This window comes from Prionailurus bengalensis, chromosome C2 (assembly GCF_016509475.1).
Source record: "Prionailurus bengalensis isolate Pbe53 chromosome C2, Fcat_Pben_1.1_paternal_pri, whole genome shotgun sequence".
NCBI classification, from domain to species: Eukaryota; Metazoa; Chordata; class Mammalia; order Carnivora; family Felidae; genus Prionailurus; species Prionailurus bengalensis.
In genome coordinates, this window is record NC_057350.1 from 108699452 (window position 1) to 108720004 (window position 20553).

A 20553-nucleotide genomic window follows, 5' to 3' on the forward strand; every position below is an offset into this window, starting at 1 on the left:
TTAAGAGCATTTATTTTTAAAATTTTAACTTTAAAATTCTTAGACCCAAAAGAAAATGAGAATCTAATTTCATACATACATGCAAAAATCTAGATTCCCTTAATTGCAGTTAAAAACGTAACTGCAAACAAATGTCAAACCATAATGCCAAACGACAGCTTTAAATTCTATTTCACAAGTTGTTCTTTTAGAGATGTCTTCACATTGTCAATCAAAGAGATAATTTTGATTTTGCCACAACTCTTGCCTTAGTTAAAAGCAGTTAAGTCTGTGGTATCATAAAAAGTTTGGCAAGCCTCTTGTTCTAAGAGCTGCCGATAAGAAATCAGAGAAAGAGGGGAATCTCGGGAGAAAAGCATGACAAGGTTTATTATTTTAGAATGTTATTACTTAAAACATTTTGTTTCATAATACTTTAAACTAATAGGCTAGCATCCAAATTGAATCACTCCATGGACTAATCTTTACAACTTGAAGAGTAAAGCAGATAATATTGAATTCAATAGACATTTAATAAATACCTACATCACTGGTGCAGGGTATAAACATTAATAAGATATGATGCTTTAACGGGTTATCAACATCAGGAAGAATGAAAGAGAGGGAAATCGTTTTCTGAGCCCTTACAACCCACCAGCTATAATACGAGATGCTTCAATCTTCATGAGAAGACGGTTATCATTACTATCCTCATTTTACAGGTAAAGAAAAAGCCTTAAAGTGGCTAAGCTGTCCAAACTTGTCACTGGTAAAGTTGAGATTTAAACCTAAGTTTGCCTAATTCTAAAGTCCATTCTTTTATAGTAAGCCACAGTACCATGAAGTAACAGACCCTTTAAACACTCACTGCTCCTGAATCCTTTTTTTATATTCTATACTTCTCATTTTTTTAACCTTCATGAAAATATGACAAGACTCATTAAGTAAACACTAAGTTTCTTGTCTTCTAAAATGTGTTGTGAGATGTTACTATTCTATTTTCATTTTGAAGATACAGCTCCACTTCTGATTTTGCCAAGACACTAGAGAATAGAAGACAAAAGTCACCATCTAATATTTACTGAGTGATTGGAAGAATCCTGAAAGATTGGAGGGTGGGGTAAGTGAGGAGAGGGGGTGAGGAGACACAAAGGGAGCACTCTGGGTTCTCCTGCTTTCTGCAAGGCTGGGAGTCCCCTGAAGGCTCAGTGTTATAACATGAGAAAGAAGTCAAACAGAGAGAAGTGACAAAACAGCCCTTCAAGACAGATGCTGAGGGAACTACGGGAAGTATAGTGGAGGTGGTTAATAAGGTGAGACACAATGAGCTTGATTTCTGTCTTTGCCAATTATGTGACCCTGAGTGAGAGATAAAGCCTTGCTTACTCTTTCCTCATATGGAAACTGTGGAAAATGACACCTGCTTCACAGGTGAAGGCCCAGCGCTGCCAGCCAGTGCCTTTGGGCAAATTTGGAAATGACCTCCCCTCTGGGAATTAGAGGTAAATTGGAAACCATACTCCCTCTGGGTGGGGACAGACCTAGAGACTGAAGGCTTGGTAAGGGGAGAGGGGAATGGCATACTTACTTACGCGAAAAAGCTGAGCTCCTTCCCCTGTGGCAAGTGGCTAGGACAGCAGAGTTCAGATTGGTTTTCAGATCCCTTACTCCTTCCACGGAGTGCCACGTAACACTGCACAGCATCTCGCTCAGGACATGATAATAGAAGCCCTTAGAGGGCTCCCCACAACTGTGATAATTGTGGATTGTGTGTGAGAGAGTTTGAGAGGGAGAAAGGGAGAGGACAGGACGGGGAGAGGAAGAAAAGGAGGAGAGAGGGGAGAAAGAACATGAGGCAGCATCCATGTTTAATCATGGGGTCAGTCATTTATAGAAAAGTCAGAAACTCCATGAAACTCCCCCCCTCCAAAATGTACTAGATTTTGTGTATACTCTTCTGGGGAGAGGGTTTCTAGCTTTCAATTAAAAATGAACAAACAAACACCAAAGACAAAGAGAGAAAGGAGAGAACCCAGGAATTGTAAAGAAGTTAAGGTTACGTGTGGGGGGGAGGGGGAATAAAACCCTTCCCTATAGCCTAAAAGGTACCTGTCTGGAGGAACAAGGAACACTTAAATAAACTTCGCTTAAAATAGATAAAGAGCTAGATAAAGAGATACAGACCTATTTATTTCACGGAAGAATTTACACGTAAGCAACCTCCACCTAACTTTGGTTGAAACTAAGCTTTTCCTCCAACAATGTTGTTCACTAATCCCATCCTGTTACTGGCAAGTCAATCACAGGAAGTATTTTTCTATTTTTGCTCTTGGAACTTACCAAGATGGTGCTAATACAGCTCTTGGGACTGCACAGAGAGCTGTTACAGACAGCTGCGAGTTTCGGCAGTATGGTTGTAGCCCACATGTTAGTGCATAAATTTTTCTAAGTGTTATATGTGGGCAGTCTCCAAGCTTAAACACATATGTCCTTATAGAACGTATCTGTAAGCTGGTTATAGGGAATTCCAAACACATTTTACTGTAGAAATAAAATAAAATTCTATAAAATGGAATTAGGCCTACAGGCCGGCCCACAGAACCCTACTTGATCCACTATGGTCCCGAGGCAGTGTCACAAATGGATGGCTCTGGGCAGAGTTCTGGGTCTGGCTGATAAGACCTTGTAACCTAGAAGCATGAGAGCACAGAGCTGCCTTTGTACAGAATTTAGAAAATAGCTGTACTTTTCTCTGGTGCTGCCCACTGTGCCTTGCTGCCTTCTTCCTCTTCCACAAAGGAGACCTCTCTCTCCAGCCTCAGTGTGTCTGTAACCAAGCTGGCCAGACCTCTACCCTCAGCATCTGTGATCTTGAAGCACCCACTTCTCTTCCTTCCAGCGGAGGCTCTTCTCCTAACAAAGCCTCCTCAGCTGAGTGGAGGGAAGGGGAAGAAAGCAGTACCTCATTAAATAGATTTGTCCTATCCATCAACTATTTCCTAGTCACCAACTCCTTTCTTGTCTCAAATTCAGTTCTACCAATTTTTTTCTAGGGTCAGTTTTGGCTTTTTACCCCTTCCTTTTCTCCTCTGCTGAAGCTACATAGCTTCTGAATTGCACGTTTTTCATAGTGGTCCTAGGGGAGTTCTGGCAGAGGTTCTGATATCAGTGGGGTGAGGGAGGAGGGGTAGCGCATACGTGAGACCGCCTGAGTCTACGGAAGCACACTCTGTCACTGGGAGCAGCCTGGGCTTTGGCCTTCGGAGAGCACATCTGGCAGCCTGGTTGGCTGCAGTCCTTCCATGACGGTGGTTTGGGACGTTGCTGTGCAGTCCATTTCCAGACACCGCCCAGTACTACTGAACAAGAAGCTCTGTGAGTGTTATCAAGTGCTTCTATTTTAAAAGTTTTTCCCGAGCCCAGCTTCTTGTTTTGGAAGGACTTTCACATCTCCAACTGCTTAGGGACACCTCTATATAGAGGTCCCACTGGCACTTCAAATCAAAGCTTTAAGAGAAAATGTGCTCAGCTGAGAGACAGTTTACTACTGAAGGGAAGAAAGTGGACAGTGGAAAGCCAAGTTCATACATGAACCTTAAGGAATATCTGCTGTCAGGGGATCAGAGGAGGGAATGGGAAAGAACCAAAACAGAGACAGAAAAGGGGCAGGTTAACAGGTTGGCCCTGCAGTCAAAGGAAGACCAAGTTTCAAGGCAGGTTTGGACAGCAGTGTCAAAAGCTTTCAAAAGGTCATTTTTCTTCAAGATAGGCTCTTCACGGGGCTTTCATGTGTCTACCCTTTGGCTCAACACAGAGTAAGCTCTGGCTGTTTTGCCATCATCCATTTGGTACAGACATTTAAATAACCCAGCAGAAGCTAGCAGGGTGTGGGAGCTGAAGGCTTTCATTTTTCTCATGTCTGTTAGGTTTAACTATACATAAAATCCTTTTATTAATATAAAAACAGTAAATTACCTGACTGGCTCCCACTGCTCAATTGCCACACCTCCACTCAGGACCCGAATGACCTTTCCACAGTGTCACTCCTCTGCTTAAATCCCTTCAATGGTTTCTTTTCATTGCATTGTAAATAATACCCAAATCCATAAAGGCCAGAGAGATTCTGCCTGATTTGGCTCTCACCTGCCTCACTCACACTTGCTAGGCCTCCAGTCATACTGCCATTTCTGAGAACTCACCAAGCTTGTTCTTTGCTTATAAAGCTCTTCCTGGCTTTTGGCCTGGTAACTTTCACTTGGCTTCCTTTATATATCATCTCAGAAGTCACTTTTATGACTTCCCTTTACAAATCAGGCCCTTTTTCTATCAGTCTCAGCTACAATACCCTTTTCCTTTATATCCATTGTCACAATCTGTACTTATTCTAGTTAGCACTTCACTTTTTCTTTTACTATGTGTCTCATTAGAATGCAAGCTTCTTGAGGACAGGGATGTTTCAGATTTATTGTTATATCCCCAGAGTACATAGTACCTGGCATATAGTCAATGCTCAACAAACAACTGTTGACTAAATTACCCAAAGCAAGCCATTCATTCTATTTATCGAGTGGATATGTGTCATACTCTGAGGATACAACGGAGGACAAGGAAGACAAAATTTGACAAAGAAAAAGGACATTTATGTCTAGGAGTAATCCTATGATAATATGTTAACTTACTGGTCTATAAGCACATTTTTATTTCTGTTTTTAAAACACAGAAAAACCTATATATATCCAGGTGATTGTGTATTTCAAAGCAATCCCCCAAGAAAGTTATATATTTAGTCTAATGATGCCGTCAATCCTCAAAACATTCATAAGACTGCCGTCTTCAAATTGTAGCCAGAGATAATTTAGTAAGCATAGAAAAAAAATTTAATTTTGATCCTACATGGTATTTCCCAGATTTTCCCTCCATAGTCACTCAACTTGCTTTCACTGAACCTACTGATATGGTTTTAAAAAATCAAATTCATCCCTAAAGGGCAAAGATATATCATACAGAGAATATTCTAAAATATTTGCACTTAAGTCAATCCTCAGAAAAGTGTTCCAGAGACGTCTGAACAAAGACAGGGACTTTTCAATGACCACTATAAAGAAGATAGCAGTCATTCAGATAAACAATGAAATCTAATTAATCGGACATCATTAGAAATGGGGTATTTTATTTTTATTTATTTATTTTTTTCAACGTTTATTTATTTTTGGGACAGAGAGAGACAGAGCATGTACGGGGGAGGGGCAGAGAGAGAGGGAGACACAGAATCAGAAACAGGCTCCAGGCTCTGAGCCATCAGCCCAGAGCCCGACGTGGGGCTCAAACTCACGGACCGCAAGATCGTGACCTGGCTGAAGTCGGACGCTTAACCGACTGCGCCACCCAGGCGCCCCAGAAATGGGGTATTTTAGATGATACAGCGATATAAGAAAATTATTCAGATAACCAAAGTTATGAACAGAAGATTTAAACATTTTTTATTTATTTCATGGTATCTTAGGATATATGATTCTGTACTTTTTAAGTAGAATATATGGCTGATTTTTATCTTTATCACTCACGGTTATCACGATGGTCATCAGTTATAAACCCATGTATAAATATAGAAACAGTTACAAATGTGTGTAGGGTTGTTTCTATCGTATATTGGGTCAAATTGCAATGCTTTTAAAGTTTTAGTTTGCATTTATAGTTTTTTTCTCTTCTATGCATGGTCAATCTTTCAGCTGCCATTCCTTCTTGTTATTAGTAAACCTGGCTCTTACAAATTCCCTGCTTATGAAATTGCTGCTTCTAATATGCTATGGGCTGAGCAACTATGTAATTGTGAAATGGTAGAGGTGGTGGGGTGGAATGAAGAGTCATTTAACTATAAGGTATATGATATTTGCAAGAAGCAGATTATTGGTATGGTTGAATCAGGAAGAAATGCTGGGTAGCAATCAGCACTGCAGGTGTTCATCTTATCCTGGGATGGACCAGAGATAAGAATTATTCCCCTGTGAACTGGACAGACTCCTCCTAGCCTGAAGTAGAGACAGATAGGACCCAGGGCAAAGAGTTAATGAGAAAGTTCTGAGACAATTAACTTAATTCTAAGCTGCTGGCTAGCCACTCCCAGACTCTTCCTCTGGGGGCAAATAGCTATCCTTGTAAAGAACAACAACAACAACAAAATTATAAATCTTCTAAGTTAGAAACCCAATATGCATAAAATGAAATTAGCAAAACAAAAAATAAACCAAAAAAATTATAGGAAGAATGGAAAACAAACAGCCAATTTTGCCTTTTGTGCACAGAGAATAATACAAGACAAAAATTCTCGCCCTTATGGAACTTGTGTTCTTTTGGAATATGATAGTTATATCAATAAATGTAAATGGGATAATACCTCCCATTAGACTTCCATATTTGATAAAACCTAATAAAATAAAGCCCCAAAATGTATGTTATATTATCAGATATACATTTAAAACAAAAGAATTCAAAAAGAATGAGTACAGACATACCAGGCAAATAAAAACAAAAAGAGAGAAAGAAAGCAGGGTTGAGATACGAAATACAAATAAGGTTAATTTAAAGACAAATTAACTGAGCAACAATATCTAGGATGACTAAATGAACATGCTTTTTACTATCCCTTCACTACTTGAACACCAGAGTTATCTTTGTGGAGAGCCCTCAAGAAGAGGTACTGGTAAATAACAGAGAAGAAAAGTAGGAGCTAATAAAAGGAAAAAGTGATACAAAAAGATGTTTCTCTGTCGCAAAGTGATAGAATCCAGCAATTATTGGTCCAGGTGAAATTCGGTAGTATAAGTATCATACGTGGTCTTTTCACACATTGATTCTTTTCAATAAAAATCTAACACTAAATACAATGTGGATTCCATCTCTATTTTCACTAGCTATATGACTTTAAGCATGTTCTTTAACCAATTGGGGCTTTAGTTTAATCACTAAAGGAGGTGGTTGGATGTGATGGCCTTTCATGTGAAATATTTCTTTAATCCTGTGATTCTACTGTTATTAGTATATGTAAGACTTTGATATTTCAAATATATGTGGAACACTGACTTAAACAAATTATTTTTGGAAGAAATTATTGTTGACTGCACCTTTCACTTTTCAGCGTTACAACCTCTTCCTTTGTCTGATGCAGAAGAGTTTTGGTTATCTGTAGTTCATTTTCTGCAAAGTTAATTCTTCTTTTTATGTCTTCTTCTTGTCTTTCTTTCGCAGTCAGTTCTTCCTGTAAAGTTTTATATATTTGTTGACAAGCCATTAAAGAATCCTCTTTCTCTTTAAGCAATCTGGTATGCCTAAAATGGAATAGGAAAAAAAAATACACATTAGACACTATATTTCTATGTTTATCAAAGATATATGAAAATCTCATTTGAAACTAAAGACTATAATTTTAACTTAAAAATTTTTTTTTCAAACTAAGAAAATGGAGAGTTCTGTGTGATTAAAACTTTCCCATCTAGAAAGAGGCAAAATCAATGAACTTCAAGATATTATAAACTTAAATTAGGTACTCAATGTGTAAATAATACAATAAGAAAAACTAAGTACATTTCAAATAAAATGTTATTTAAAACATGATTTCAAATTTAATTACTAAAAATATTAATTTAAAATTTGCAGTGTATACCGTGACTCAGAAATAATGGATTCAAACTTCAGTTTTCTAAGTTCTCTTTGACAGTCATCAGCTTCATTAGATTTATTCCTAAAATAATATGAAAGAAGTTCAAATATTTTATTTCAAAATAGTTCAAGTATAAATGTTTCCCTTTTTAAAAAACATGTTTTTCCTTTATTACTTTTCTTATTATCTTTATATCCTATTTGTGGTTATATATGCATACTTCCTTGAAGTTAGAAGTATATAGTTAAGGGTTTTTTTTTCTTTGCCAAAAAAATTACTTGTAGTCCAACAATGTGTTTTTCTATATCATTTTATTTATCCGTAAAAATAAATTCCTTAGCATATTTATATTATTATTTCTTTAAAGAAATAAACATTCAGGCCACTGCTATAATTGCTAAGTAGGCTCCTATCAGACTGATCTGCACATAAATAAAAAGTCTAAGCTTTGGACAACATTAAAAAGAAAAGCCCCTATTTGAAAGCATTGAAAAGTGAACAAAAGCAAGAAGATTCTGGAGGGAAGTTGACACCTTGAATGAGGTGACAGCATGGGGGTCAGATTTTCAAACCTGAGTCCCCAGTCTGCACCATGCAGAGGAACTGACATTCTGATAGAAAACACACTCAATCTGGCCTAAAGAAGGAGAGTACAGTGTTAGGGTCAACCATAATTGCTAGAAAGTTAGGAGTGAATCAAAATAGGAGAGAGCCAAAGACAGAGAGTCCCAATACTGCATAAAGACGCTACCCACACATCTGGCTGCGCCCTGAACTAAAAATGCACAGGGCAGACTCCAAGCAGCCTAAGATAAAAAAAAATTAGAGATTTGAGCTGTTGCCCTAGAGACAGAGTTTACAGTCTAAAGCCAATCAAATTAACTGCCTGCTTAAAGCAACACTACTCCTACTCCCACCAATAATAGTATTTGGAGAAATATAACAGAATCTAGAATTTCTATAACATAATATTCAGAATGCCCCGAATATAATGAAAATTACTCAATGCAGGAAGAAATAGAAAAGCATGACCTATTCCCAGGAGAAAAGACAGTTAATAGGGACTACCTCTGAGATGACCCAGATACTGAAATTAGCAGGCAGGGATTTTTCAAAGAGCAGCCACAACTCTGCTTAAAGACATAAAGAAAAATCCACTCTAATTAGTGAAAAGATGATAAATCTCAGCAGAAAAACAAACCATTAAAATGAACCAAATGGAAATTCCAAAACGGAAATAAACATATGTCTTCATTTTATATAATTGGCTTTTATAACAATACTCAAAAAGTTAATATATTAAGAAAAAGTAATATCCCAGTTTAAGTTTGTGTAGGCTGCTTATTAATAAGTCATTATCTGAATGTACCTTAAAATAGCCTATAAACTGTACAATGAAGTATGTTTGTTAGATTGTCAATAAGTTTGCCCTACTTGCAGAGTGACTTTAATTTCTAGTAAGTAATTGTTTGTATCATGAACATGAACAACATTAATTTATTTTTAAACCCCTTTTATTATAAATATGATAAAATTATAAGCAATAGAGAACTGCATGAAATAATTACATAATGAATTGTTATAAGGAGAAAACTCCTATAACTACCATTCATGTAAAAACATAAAACCTGACCAGCTACCCTAGAAGCTTCATGTCCCTGGTCCCAATCATAGCTAACTCCCTCCTCTCCAAAATATCCATTTTCATGAATTTTGTGGTAATCACTTTGATTTTCTTTAGAGTTTTATTACCCAAGTTTTATCTTTGAGCACTATATTTTAGTTTTACTTTTTCTTTTGTAAAAATGTCTTTTTAAAACATTTTATTTCCTTTATTATCTGTTTTTTGAAAACTAGATTAAGGTATTGTATTGACATACAATTAAGTGCATATACTTTGATATGTCTGACATATGTGTTAAGGCCATGAAACCGTTACCAGAATCAAGCAGCACATGAGCATATGAGCATACTCAGAACTTACATCTTGGTCTCTAAGGCCATTCCTATACAAAGGAAACAGGGCTACTCAGAGAATGGCTGATTCCAAGGCTGGAGCAGAGTAAGTATATCTGAAATATCTTGTTATGCCACAAGATAAGGAAGTGCTCATAAAAGATGATGAAACCAGGTTCCATTGTCACAGGAGGCAGCTTGAAGGGGCTCCTACTGGCTAAGCCTAGACAATGTGTGTATCAAAATAATTAAGTACAGTAATAAATTATAAACCATTGAAAAAAATGAATGAATGAATAAATAAATATATTAATAATAAGAAGAGAGGCTCTTGTTTAAAATAGGATGCTGAGGACTAATAAATGGAGAGGGATGGCTGGAGTCAGAAAAATCATCATTTAGAAATCACTGTGGTAAAGTTTAGATAAGGCAAAAGTCATTAATGGATGCTACATCTAGGGATACATTTTGGTGAGGAGGAGAGTATATGTATTTAAGATGTCTCTTATAGACACTTACTAACTGGAAGGGAACAAAAAAAAACCAGGAATAATACACTGAACAAAGTGAACAATACCTTCACCAGGTGATCAAAATTAACATCACCAAATGAGGAGCAGGCAGACGTTCATACCCTGAGAAGGACACCTCCCCACATATGTCGTTTTCTGGCTGAGAGTACATATTTTTAATACAATCAAGAGGAAACATTACACCAATGTAAATGAAAATTTTTTATTTAAAAAAAGTTTGACAGGTTCTGCATTCTTCAAAAAAAATGTCAGTGTCATAAAAAGACAAAGATAGACTAGAAATATTCCAGAATTAAGGAGGTTCAAGAGACATGCCAAATAGGTTAACTCTACCTGGTCTTGTACTAGAGGAGAAAATGCTATAAAGACCAACTAATAAAATTAGAATATGGGTGGTAGATTAAAGTATGTAAATTTATGACACAGGATAACTGTCCTTATGTAAAGTATCACTGAAAGTGAGGCTGGAAAGGCAGACTGAAGTATTTAGAGGTAAAGGGTCATGTTGTATGTAATTTATCCTCAAATGGTTCAGGAAAGACAACTGTGTGTGTGTGTGTGTGTGTGTGTGTGTGTGGAGAGAGAGAGAGAAGGAAGGGGGGCAAGGAAAGGTGAGGAAGAAAGCAAATGGGTTAAAATGTTAATCTGGATAAAGGTCATTTGGGTCCTCTTTGTAATACCATTATGTTTATAACTTTTTGTTAAGTTTGAAGTTATTTCTGAGTAAAACATTAGAAAAGAAAGAATAAGGAAAAGATTGACATGCCATTAGAAAGTGGGCAAAGATTATGACCAGGTGAGTCACAAAGGAAAGAACACAGAGTAGAATATGCAGGAGTACAATTTTTCATCAAACTAGTATTTTTTAAAGTGATTATACCCACTATGAGCTAGTGGGTATGAAATGGTTATTTACAAACACTGCTGAGAATAAAATTAGTATAATCTTATTGGAAGGCAATGAATCATTATGCATTAAAAGCCTTAACATTATTTAAGTTTGATTCAAGCAAAATTATCCAAAGGAAATACATGTGAGTAGAAAGATTTACCTATATGAATTTCAAAGTACCCTATTTATAAAAATGAAAAAATTAGAAATTCTAAAAAACAAAAGCTTAGTAAGCAAGTTATAATTCATCCATAGATTGGAATACTATACAGCCATTTCATAGTTATCTATAAAAGTGGGGTGCCTGGGTCGCTCAGTTGGTTAAGTGCCCAACTCTTGATTTTGGCTCAGGTCACGATGGTTTGGGAGATGGAGCCCCATGTTGGGCTCTGTGCTGACAGCACCGAGCCTGCTTAGGATTCTCTCTCTCCTTCTCTCTCTCTGCCCCTCCCCTGCTCACACGTGCGCTCTCTCTAAATAAATAAATAAATAAACAAATAAATAAATGAAAAATTATAAAAAAAAAATAGTTCTCTACAAATGTATTGTGTAATGACATGGGTATATCACTAAATGAAAACATGTTAAAAATATACATTACTTAGAAAAAGTAGACTTTAAGAAAAAGTCCTTAGAAAAAAGGACTATAAGGATTTATCAAAATACAACTATGATTTTCGTTTTTGTATATTCCTGTCTTTTCCAAGTTTTATATATTTGCTTTGAAATAAAACAAAAATGTTTCTTTAAAAAATGCTTTGCGCACAAGGTAATGTATGGAAGTGCTGAATCACCGTATCTACACCTGAAACTAATGTAACACTCTATGTTAACTAATTGGAATTAAAATTAAAACTTTAAAAAATTCTTTGAGGTTCAGCAGCCCCACCATGAGATTCACTCTATGTTCAGACTCACGTACAATTTTTCAAATCCAGAGGCAAGGATAGCAGTTCTTTCAATGGTTATTTTGCTAACTCTGTGGACAATTAATCTAGGGAGCCTACCATACCAAGGACTCCCCTCACCATGATCAGCTCTCACCCCCATGCCAGTTAAACCATTCTTTCTACGGTCCATCCTTCACAACATAATTGTTCTCTTCATCTCATTAGGATGAGGAGAGGGAGAATTGGAGGGAATAGAAAGAAAGCCTACATCTCTTTAAACACTGCATTCCTTCTGTTAATCCTTTCTCTTAAACTGCTTTGAATAAGCCTTTAGAAAGGTTTCTGCTACCCCTGTCAATCATCGTAAAGGAAATAAGGTGAAATTATTGTATATTTTTCTTGATTTGAAAGGCAAGTTTCCATACCATTCCACTGCTTCATATGAAACAGCCATTCTCAAACTGTTTCCTTGATACTTGCACTTTGCTGTCCAAAAAGCATTCCAAATCTAATACATCAAAAGCATAGTTTTTCTTATCTCCCTCACCCCATATCTATTTCTTTTACAGATTATTCCACTTCAACAAACGATACCAACACAATAATGATATTAAAAGGGTAGCACTTATGTAGCTCATGCTACCTCAAGGCAGCCCTTACTTCGTTACAGTTGAGAAAAGAGACGAGAGAGAGAAATAACATGCCCAAAGTAACATAACTACTAGGTAGTGATGCTGGAAGCAGTCTGGATCCAGAGTCTAGGCTCTTAGTTACTACACTCTACTGTCTCTCAATTGTCTACCCTAATGTTGAAAAATCCCCAAATCTCACCCTTTATTCTTTCCTTCCCAGTCCTCTTGCTCCCCAGTCACATTCACTCCACCAATAAATCCTGGCAGATTAAGCCGGCATATATTTCTCCCCATCTCCACACTATAGCCTTACAGTCAACCAGTCACTTCTCACTTGCGTGAACGTGCGCCATCCCACCTAGTCTCACTGATTACTTTTGTACCCCCACTCCAGTCCTCTCTCCAGGTAGCTGCCATGTCCACCTTTTAAAACAAATCACATCAGTTCACTCTCCTGCCAAACATCTTCTAATAGTTTCCCATTGCCCTCCACATAAATCCAAAATCCTCACTAGGCTCTGAACACACTGGTGTATTATTTTCTTATTGTTGCTGTAACAAATTGCCACAACCTTAGTGGTTTAAAACAACACAAACTGATTATCTTACAGTTTTCAGGTAAGAAGTCCTAACATCAAGACATCACAAGGGCTGTGTTCCTTCTGGTGGTTTTAAGGGAACATTTGTGTCTTTGACTTTTCTAGCTTCTAGACACCACCATACTTCCTTGGCTTCTGCTCCCTTTGTCTACCTACCTGCAAATCACAACATTTCAAATATTGCTTCCATCTTCACATCTACTTTTGTGACTTTGACCATCTTGTTTTCCTCTTATAAGGACTTTTGCAATGACATCTGGCTTGCCTGAATAATCTAGGATAATCTCCCTCTCTCAAAAGCCTTAATTTAATCACAGGTGCAAAGTTCCTTTTGTCATGTAGAGTAACATGCTCACAGATGAGGACATGAAAATCTTTGGGAGCCATTATTCTGTCCACCACAACTGGCCTTCCTCATGTCTTGAACTTGGTCATCAAGTTCACCTGGCCTTCCTCATGTCATCAGCTTTTAAAGCTTCATTAACACTCTATCACTTTAGCAAGCATTACTGACTACCTTCTGGACATGACTACAGTTTTCTTCCTGGCCATAGAGCCCATTATCATCTTCTTTCAGGATAAATCTTGCTTGGTCTAAACTAATTGTGGTAGTCTTGTTCCCCTTGCCAGTGATTATTTAGGAGAGAGTATGCAAAGGGTTCAGCCAAAGAGCTGTAAAGAGAGGGCTGTTTGATGGCTTCTGGGAAAATTTTTTTCTCACTTCTAAGGAGACACCAGAAAAACAGGCCCTTCCTGCCTCTGGGCTGGTTACATTTGGATGTGGTACCTGGAACTGCAGTCATCTCATAATCACAAGGGACTTAGGCTTGAAGTGAAGCCAGTGCTAACGACAGCAGGATGGAGACAGAAAGAACATCAAGATCCAAGATGATTTAGCCATTCAATCAACTAAACCTGAAACCACTCTACCTCTTGTTACTTGTAGCTCAACATCTTTACTGATTAAATCTGTTTTCAAATATATAACAAGTTCTTACAAACCTTGGAAAATATTTTCTTATAAATCTTAGGAAAAAAAGAACTTGTAAGTTCATCCATTTAAAAACTGCCTCTTTCCCTTAAGTAAAAATCCACAAAACTGATATCCAAACATTTAAAAATCTTGAAACAAAAAAACTATCCTAAGTTGGATAGGTGAAAATGATCTCCACTTCTAGCCCCCACAAAGGAGAGGATTAAAAATTTAAAGAAACTTTATTTCACAGCACCTCCAATTTTTGGAAGTTCAAAAAGGTTTGGATATAGATAGTAAATCTCCAATTTATTAACAAATTGTACATGGAAAATTTTGAGTGAATTCTTTTGACTTCTGGACACCTCCTGAGCTCTGAGCTGAACAGTCTTAGCTCTGATCCTACATGCCCACCCGACTCTATCCTCATAGTAAAGGAGGGTAGATGGAATAGAGATGGAAAAGCCAGATACAGTCAGCATAAAGAAAGGTCTCCCGCAACTGGGGCCATTTAAGCAGTTCTTTCATAACTCAATTTTTAAAAAATGGATACTCTGCCCATTTTCTAATTTTAAGAAGCTCTTATAGGGGCACCTGGGTGGCTTAATCGGTTGAACATCTGACTCTTGGTTTCTGCTTGGGTCATGATCCCAGGGTTGTGGGATCAAGTCTCGTGTCAGGCTCCACGCTAAGAGTGGAGCCTGAGATTCTTTCCCTCTCTCCTTCTGCCTCTCTCCCCTGCTTGTGTGCTCTCTCTCATTCTCCCTCTCTGTCTCTCAAATTAAAACAAAAAAGTTCTTATATCACCAGGAAGCATCAGTTTTAGAAACTGAAACAAAAGTATCAGCATTTCTGCAATTGTATAGTGATTTCCTCCGGGTAATTTATTTGATGGACTTTAGTGAGGTGGTATTTCTCACTCCAACTCCAATCTACTCTGACTCTTATTTCTCAGCACTTACATTATAAATTATGTTAAAAATATAATTAATAAAAAAAACCACAAAGCATGTGTCAATATTAAATGGGAATGTTCCTTATATATATAGAAAATTCTGTGCCAATTTATCCAGTAAAAATCAATTCATGTCACAACCCATGAGCTTTATTCTTTTTCCTCAGTATGCTTATTTCTGTAGTTAGCTTCTCTCCCAACTTGCCAGGACTCCGTTCCATATGCTGAGTCTTGATGGGTCCATAAATTCCCTTTTAATTTAGTTAGGTACGAGCCCAACTTTTCTATTCCTGGAATGTGACTTCGTCACTTACTGAGCTACAAGAAGCCAAAGTCACACAGTAGCTGTGGCCTGAGTAGGTTGTCCTCCACATGAGGCATCCATATGGCCAAAGCCCTTCCTAATGTTACTAGAGGGTGGGGAAGAATGATTTTTTCTTTCTTTCTTTCTTTCTTTCTTTTTTTTTTTTTTTTTTTTTTTTGCAATCACCATCTTGCTTCTCTTTTTTATGCTTGCTCTCATCCAGAAAGTTGCTTCCTGGGCTCAGTGAGTCATCCAAGGACCTCCTGTCACTCATTCCTTCAACCCTAGCCATCATATACAGATGGCAGAACTACTATATTTACTGTACTATTAATCACAGTGTTATAAAGCTTGAATATTTGATTCTTCTTGTTTTTCAAAACCAAATTATTTTGCTACAAATAATTCACATATACATCACTTTGGTAGGGTATTTTCGAATTTGTTCTTCCTTGTGCTGCTAAGAATTTTATTAAACACATTGTTCTTAGGAGTAGTTCATAGTGAACACAACAGTTGGTTGCTAAGCATTCTAAATATTTATATTTCTTACGAGATTCATTCTTCCAAAATATAGGAACTGAAAACCAGAGCTATCAGATTATATACCACAAAGAAAACAAAATCTATTTTTCAAAGATTACACAAATTCTATCTTAGTGCTATAATTATAGATGTATGATATTTATACCATAAAGTAATTTTTGAAACTTCTGTTCTAAAAAAGTTAGTTCTCTGGATATTTTACAAGGGCATTTTCTTATCAGTTGTTTTCCAATATTTTCTTTCTCATTTATATAAAGTGTAAGTACTCCAGCATTTCAAAGATACTCAAAGATACTTCTTCACAAGATACTATCTTTTTGAACTTAAAATTGGTAATTTTAAGAAACAACTTAAAAGTTGTTTCTTCTGGATAGATAAGAGAGAGAGAATGTGAAGAGACAAAAGTTAGAGAATATTTCACATTAAGTTACGTTTGAACAACCAGGGAAACCTTTAATACAAGAATAAGTTAAGTCTCTTACTGAGGGAAAGAAACATTTCATGTATTTAAAAATATTTACAGATCCTTTAATATACAACATACGCCAGAAAAGTACCTGAGAAAAGCAGGAGACCACACTCACACAACTAAATTACTGCCAAAGAGTCACAGAGAACACGTGGTAGGTGTGGGGGAGGATCTTTCTAAAAATTTTACAGGTTGTTCAATGTTCATCTTACATGAGCTTTTCTTTATAGTTGTCAATCTCTGTCACTGCCTTCTGATGTTTTAGACCAAGTGCCTCTACTTGACATTGTAAACCTGAAATGACACAATATATTCATCTGATTAGCACATTCTAAATGTCCAGATATTTTCATATTGTAAACCATACTCTTTGAGAATTGCCACTCAGCTCCTGCAGCATACTGCCGCTGTTTACTCCACTTTGCCTGGGTATGCAGCTCATCTCTTCTCTGAAACCCCACAGAATTAATAGTTTTTGACAGAGCCAATTTATTGGCCTCTTTCTGCCCCCATCATCTTGCTAATTTTCAAACACCCAATGGCCTAAATTTTACTGATGTTTTGAAAGGAAATGTATGTAGCTGACACACATATGTTGATGTGATCATGTGGCTCATCTCTGAAACACCTGACTGCCTGAGCTTGCTTTTGTGGTCTGGAACTGAGAAGTATCGCTGAGGCCTCCTGGCAGAACTGAAATAGCCAAACCATGTGCATTGCTCCCGGTAAAGAATTTGTTAACTCTGGGTAGCATCTAATAGGCATTTTAATGACTTTCAAAGCCAAGATATACAAGCAGGAAATTGGCTTCCATAGTCTGGGGAATTCAAGCAGCGTTTGAGGAAGATTATTCACACAGCGGTGTCTAACGTGTGTGGATGCAGAACTGAAACTAAAGCAGAAAGAATAAATGGCTTGCATGAAGTGGGTCTTGCCATTAGCCTGTGTGTGGGAACTATGATCTGAACCCCCAATGCAATGACAGCCCTTGTCGGCACTCTTTTTGAGTAGGGTAGAAAACACACTGACACAAATGGACTAACTGGTTTCTATGGAGAAGATAATTTAGCACACTGGAATTATAAAATTTCTATGTTATAGCTGCTCAGATGTTTTAATAACATATTTTTAATAGTAAACTTTAAAATCTTTATGCATCCATACATTTCTCTATATATCCTCAATCTGCCTTCTTAACTTTGTTTTATGAAGAAAAGCTTAAAGCAGAAAACAAATTCACGCTAAATGAATGTTTTAATTAAGTATTTTCCAGACATGAGTATAAATCTTTATGTTTATCCAGTACTTTCACATACATTATTTAATTTTATCTCTCAAACTTCTCTCTGATGCAATAAGCCCCATTTTTCAAATGAGAATAAAAGGAGAGCTTCTCTGAATCTCTTACCTGGTATCTGCCAATGAATAAATGCATTAGCCAACAGTTTAGACTGAAGGTTTTTAACTCAGCCTAAGTGATCAATTTGAGAGGATAACCCCTCGAAGTAAGATTTAATATGGACTTACATGGTAGATAATATTTGTGGGGTACATCTTTCCCAGTGATTGAGTGATTATATGAAGGAAAAGATAACATACAGATAATTTATTTTTGAGTACAACCTTCTGGAACAAAGCAATTTCTCATGAATGTTACACAATGTATTGCTTTGTTATTAAGTCCATATGGATTTGCAGAGAGGTTCTATTCACAATGACACAGCCAAAAGATTTCAACCAAATCCTCTGAAGAATAAGGAGGGAGGGAGGTTAATGTTTGTTGATACGCACTATGTGGCACTAGGAAAAAATGCTTTCTCCCATATCATTTCATTCATAGTCACAGCTACCATGAAAAACAGGTACGCATTTTATTTTTACCAGTGAAGACTCTAAGGACCTGAGTAACTAACTTATCAAAGGTCACATAACTAGTTAGAAGTGATCCTGTGATTCAAACTCAGGTTGAACTCATCCCAAAGTCCTTATCTTTCTAACTCTCCTACATGGACTCTCAAACTATAAAAGCTGCAAGGGGATATGATATTTGTTCATGAAAGTATGGCTAGTGTAGCTATAGATCTATTTAACATATCTAAGAATCTTCCAAGAGAGATACTTAACAAATGAAAAGTATTATTTTGCATAAAATACATAGTAAATTAGTAGAATATCTAACCCCAGGAGGTGGTTTAGATTTAATTTTTTTTTAATTTTTTTTAACGTTTATTTATTTTTGAGACAGAGAGACACAGAGCATGAACGGGGGAGGGGCAGAGAGAGAGGGAGACACAGAATCGGAAGCAGGCTCCAGGCTCTGAGCCGGTCAGCCCAGAGCCCGACGCGGGGCTCGAACTCACGGACCGTGAGATCGTGATCTAAGCTGAAGTCGGACGCTTAACCGACTGAGCCACCCAGGCGCCCCAGATTTAATTTTTGAAAATTCAAAATTTAATATAATTAATGAAAGATATTAAGACAAATATGGTATCATTGTGACCAATTTTATGTGTCTGACACCAGAGAGAACTATTATGCCTTCTTATTAATGTCCTTTGGTGCTTCTGTCAGGATATAAACTAGATAAAGCATAGGTCTGAGCCCATCTAATAAACTTCATGCTATCACTCCTAAGTACAGCTATTATTAAGAGGAAGAATTGATTATCTTGAAAACAAACTCCAGGTAATTGGTATAGATATGTGAATTTTATCCAGTTCTCAATTACCTGCTAATTAGTAGAACAGTAGATAACAAAAATGACAGCATGTTTACAGCACTGGAAAGTATTCTTAAGATTACATTTGAATATACTTGTGCATCATAGTTCCAGAATTTACTAAGTTTAAGGGAAAATAAACTACAGTCATGACCCACTATACTTTCCAGTATTATTTTCTCTGCATACCCACCCGAATCTCCCTTTCTCCCTGTTTCAAGATAAGCATTGACAGCTTAGTCTAATTCACAGTGCCTGATGAGCAAAGAAGCCACTTCCTTTAGACAATTTACTATGTATTTACAGCATCTTTGAGTCAAAACAGGGAAAAGAAATAAACATTTTACTCTACAACACAGAAACTATAGAAGGTTGCCATGTGAAGTAAGTAGTAACAGAAAATACAAGTAGTGTCAACAAAGAAATCACTTTATATAAACAGAGAAGATACACATAGAATTGAGGAAAGAAAAGGATTCATTATGGATAATCCATAATGTAAACAGACCAGCGGTGTATAATTAAGAGTTAATATATTTTCATGGATGTTTTTTGTTGTTATTGTTGTTGCTTGGTTTTTACTTTTGGTTACATTTTCTCTAATAAAGAAGTTCTAAGAATAATTTTGAAAACGCACAGAACCTGTCTTCACTGTTCCGAATGAGAAATAAACATACTATTAGTTTATTATTGGTTCTGGTAGACTAGTAGGGTTGTTTTGTTTTTGGAAGCAGAGTCCCCAGTTCCTGTCCTTAATAAAGGAGCACAGTTAGGATAAGAACCAGAAACATTAAGCCACCTGCACAAGACCGCTCCTTCAGTTCCTGAGGCAAGGAGTTCTTAAATAAGTGTATTGTTCTGTGCAGTCCTTCTCTATAGTGAAATAAATTCAACTTCAATTTTCTGTCATTCAGCATGACATTGGATTATGAGGCAAAAGGCCCTAAATGCCTACAAAAAGAAAGGAAGCATTGGCTTTAAACACCATGCAGATGTAAGGCGGAACCCATGGAAACAATCCAAAATTTACAACAGCAAATTCTACTATGATGTGACTGCGTTCTTTAGAGATATTAAATAAGAAGCAAATGATTTTAAATGAACAAGACAAAAAAGAGCTCTTAGCCTCTCTTCATACGAAGCCAGCTGCTTGCTGGATAGCATTACACAGGCATCAGATTTGGGGTAATTAGTCATTTAAGAGAATGCTGTTATTCCAAAAGGTTTCTAGAAACTACAAATACAAAAGGTATTCATAGTTATTTTATAGAAGGATAGAAAACATTACAGTCACTTGGGAGAGTATATTCAGTATAATGTTTGAGAAAACAATAAATAGAAACTTCATAGTGGAAAGATATTTCAAGTTTAAAGCTTTCTGGATAAATACAAAAAAAAAATCTGGTTCAAAGTGGAGGAAACTGAGTTTAGGTTCAAGAAGCAGAATGA

The 20553-nt window shown here is 36.7% G+C and overlaps 1 protein-coding gene across 2 annotated transcripts in view; it reads right to left on the bottom strand.

Annotated features, from left to right (window-relative positions):
- Nucleotides 1–20553, bottom strand: part of LEKR1 (leucine, glutamate and lysine rich 1) — a 185210-nt gene that overhangs the window by 46304 nt on the left and 118353 nt on the right. For both annotated transcript variants that reach the window (XM_043595048.1, XM_043595049.1), the window contains 3 exons: nt 16598–16679; nt 7640–7717; nt 7101–7304 (listed from right to left, as the gene is read on the bottom strand). In XM_043595048.1, coding sequence (XP_043450983.1) covers nt 7101–7304; nt 7640–7717; nt 16598–16679 — 364 coding nt within the window. The remainder of the gene's footprint in view (nt 1–7100; nt 7305–7639; nt 7718–16597; nt 16680–20553) is intronic.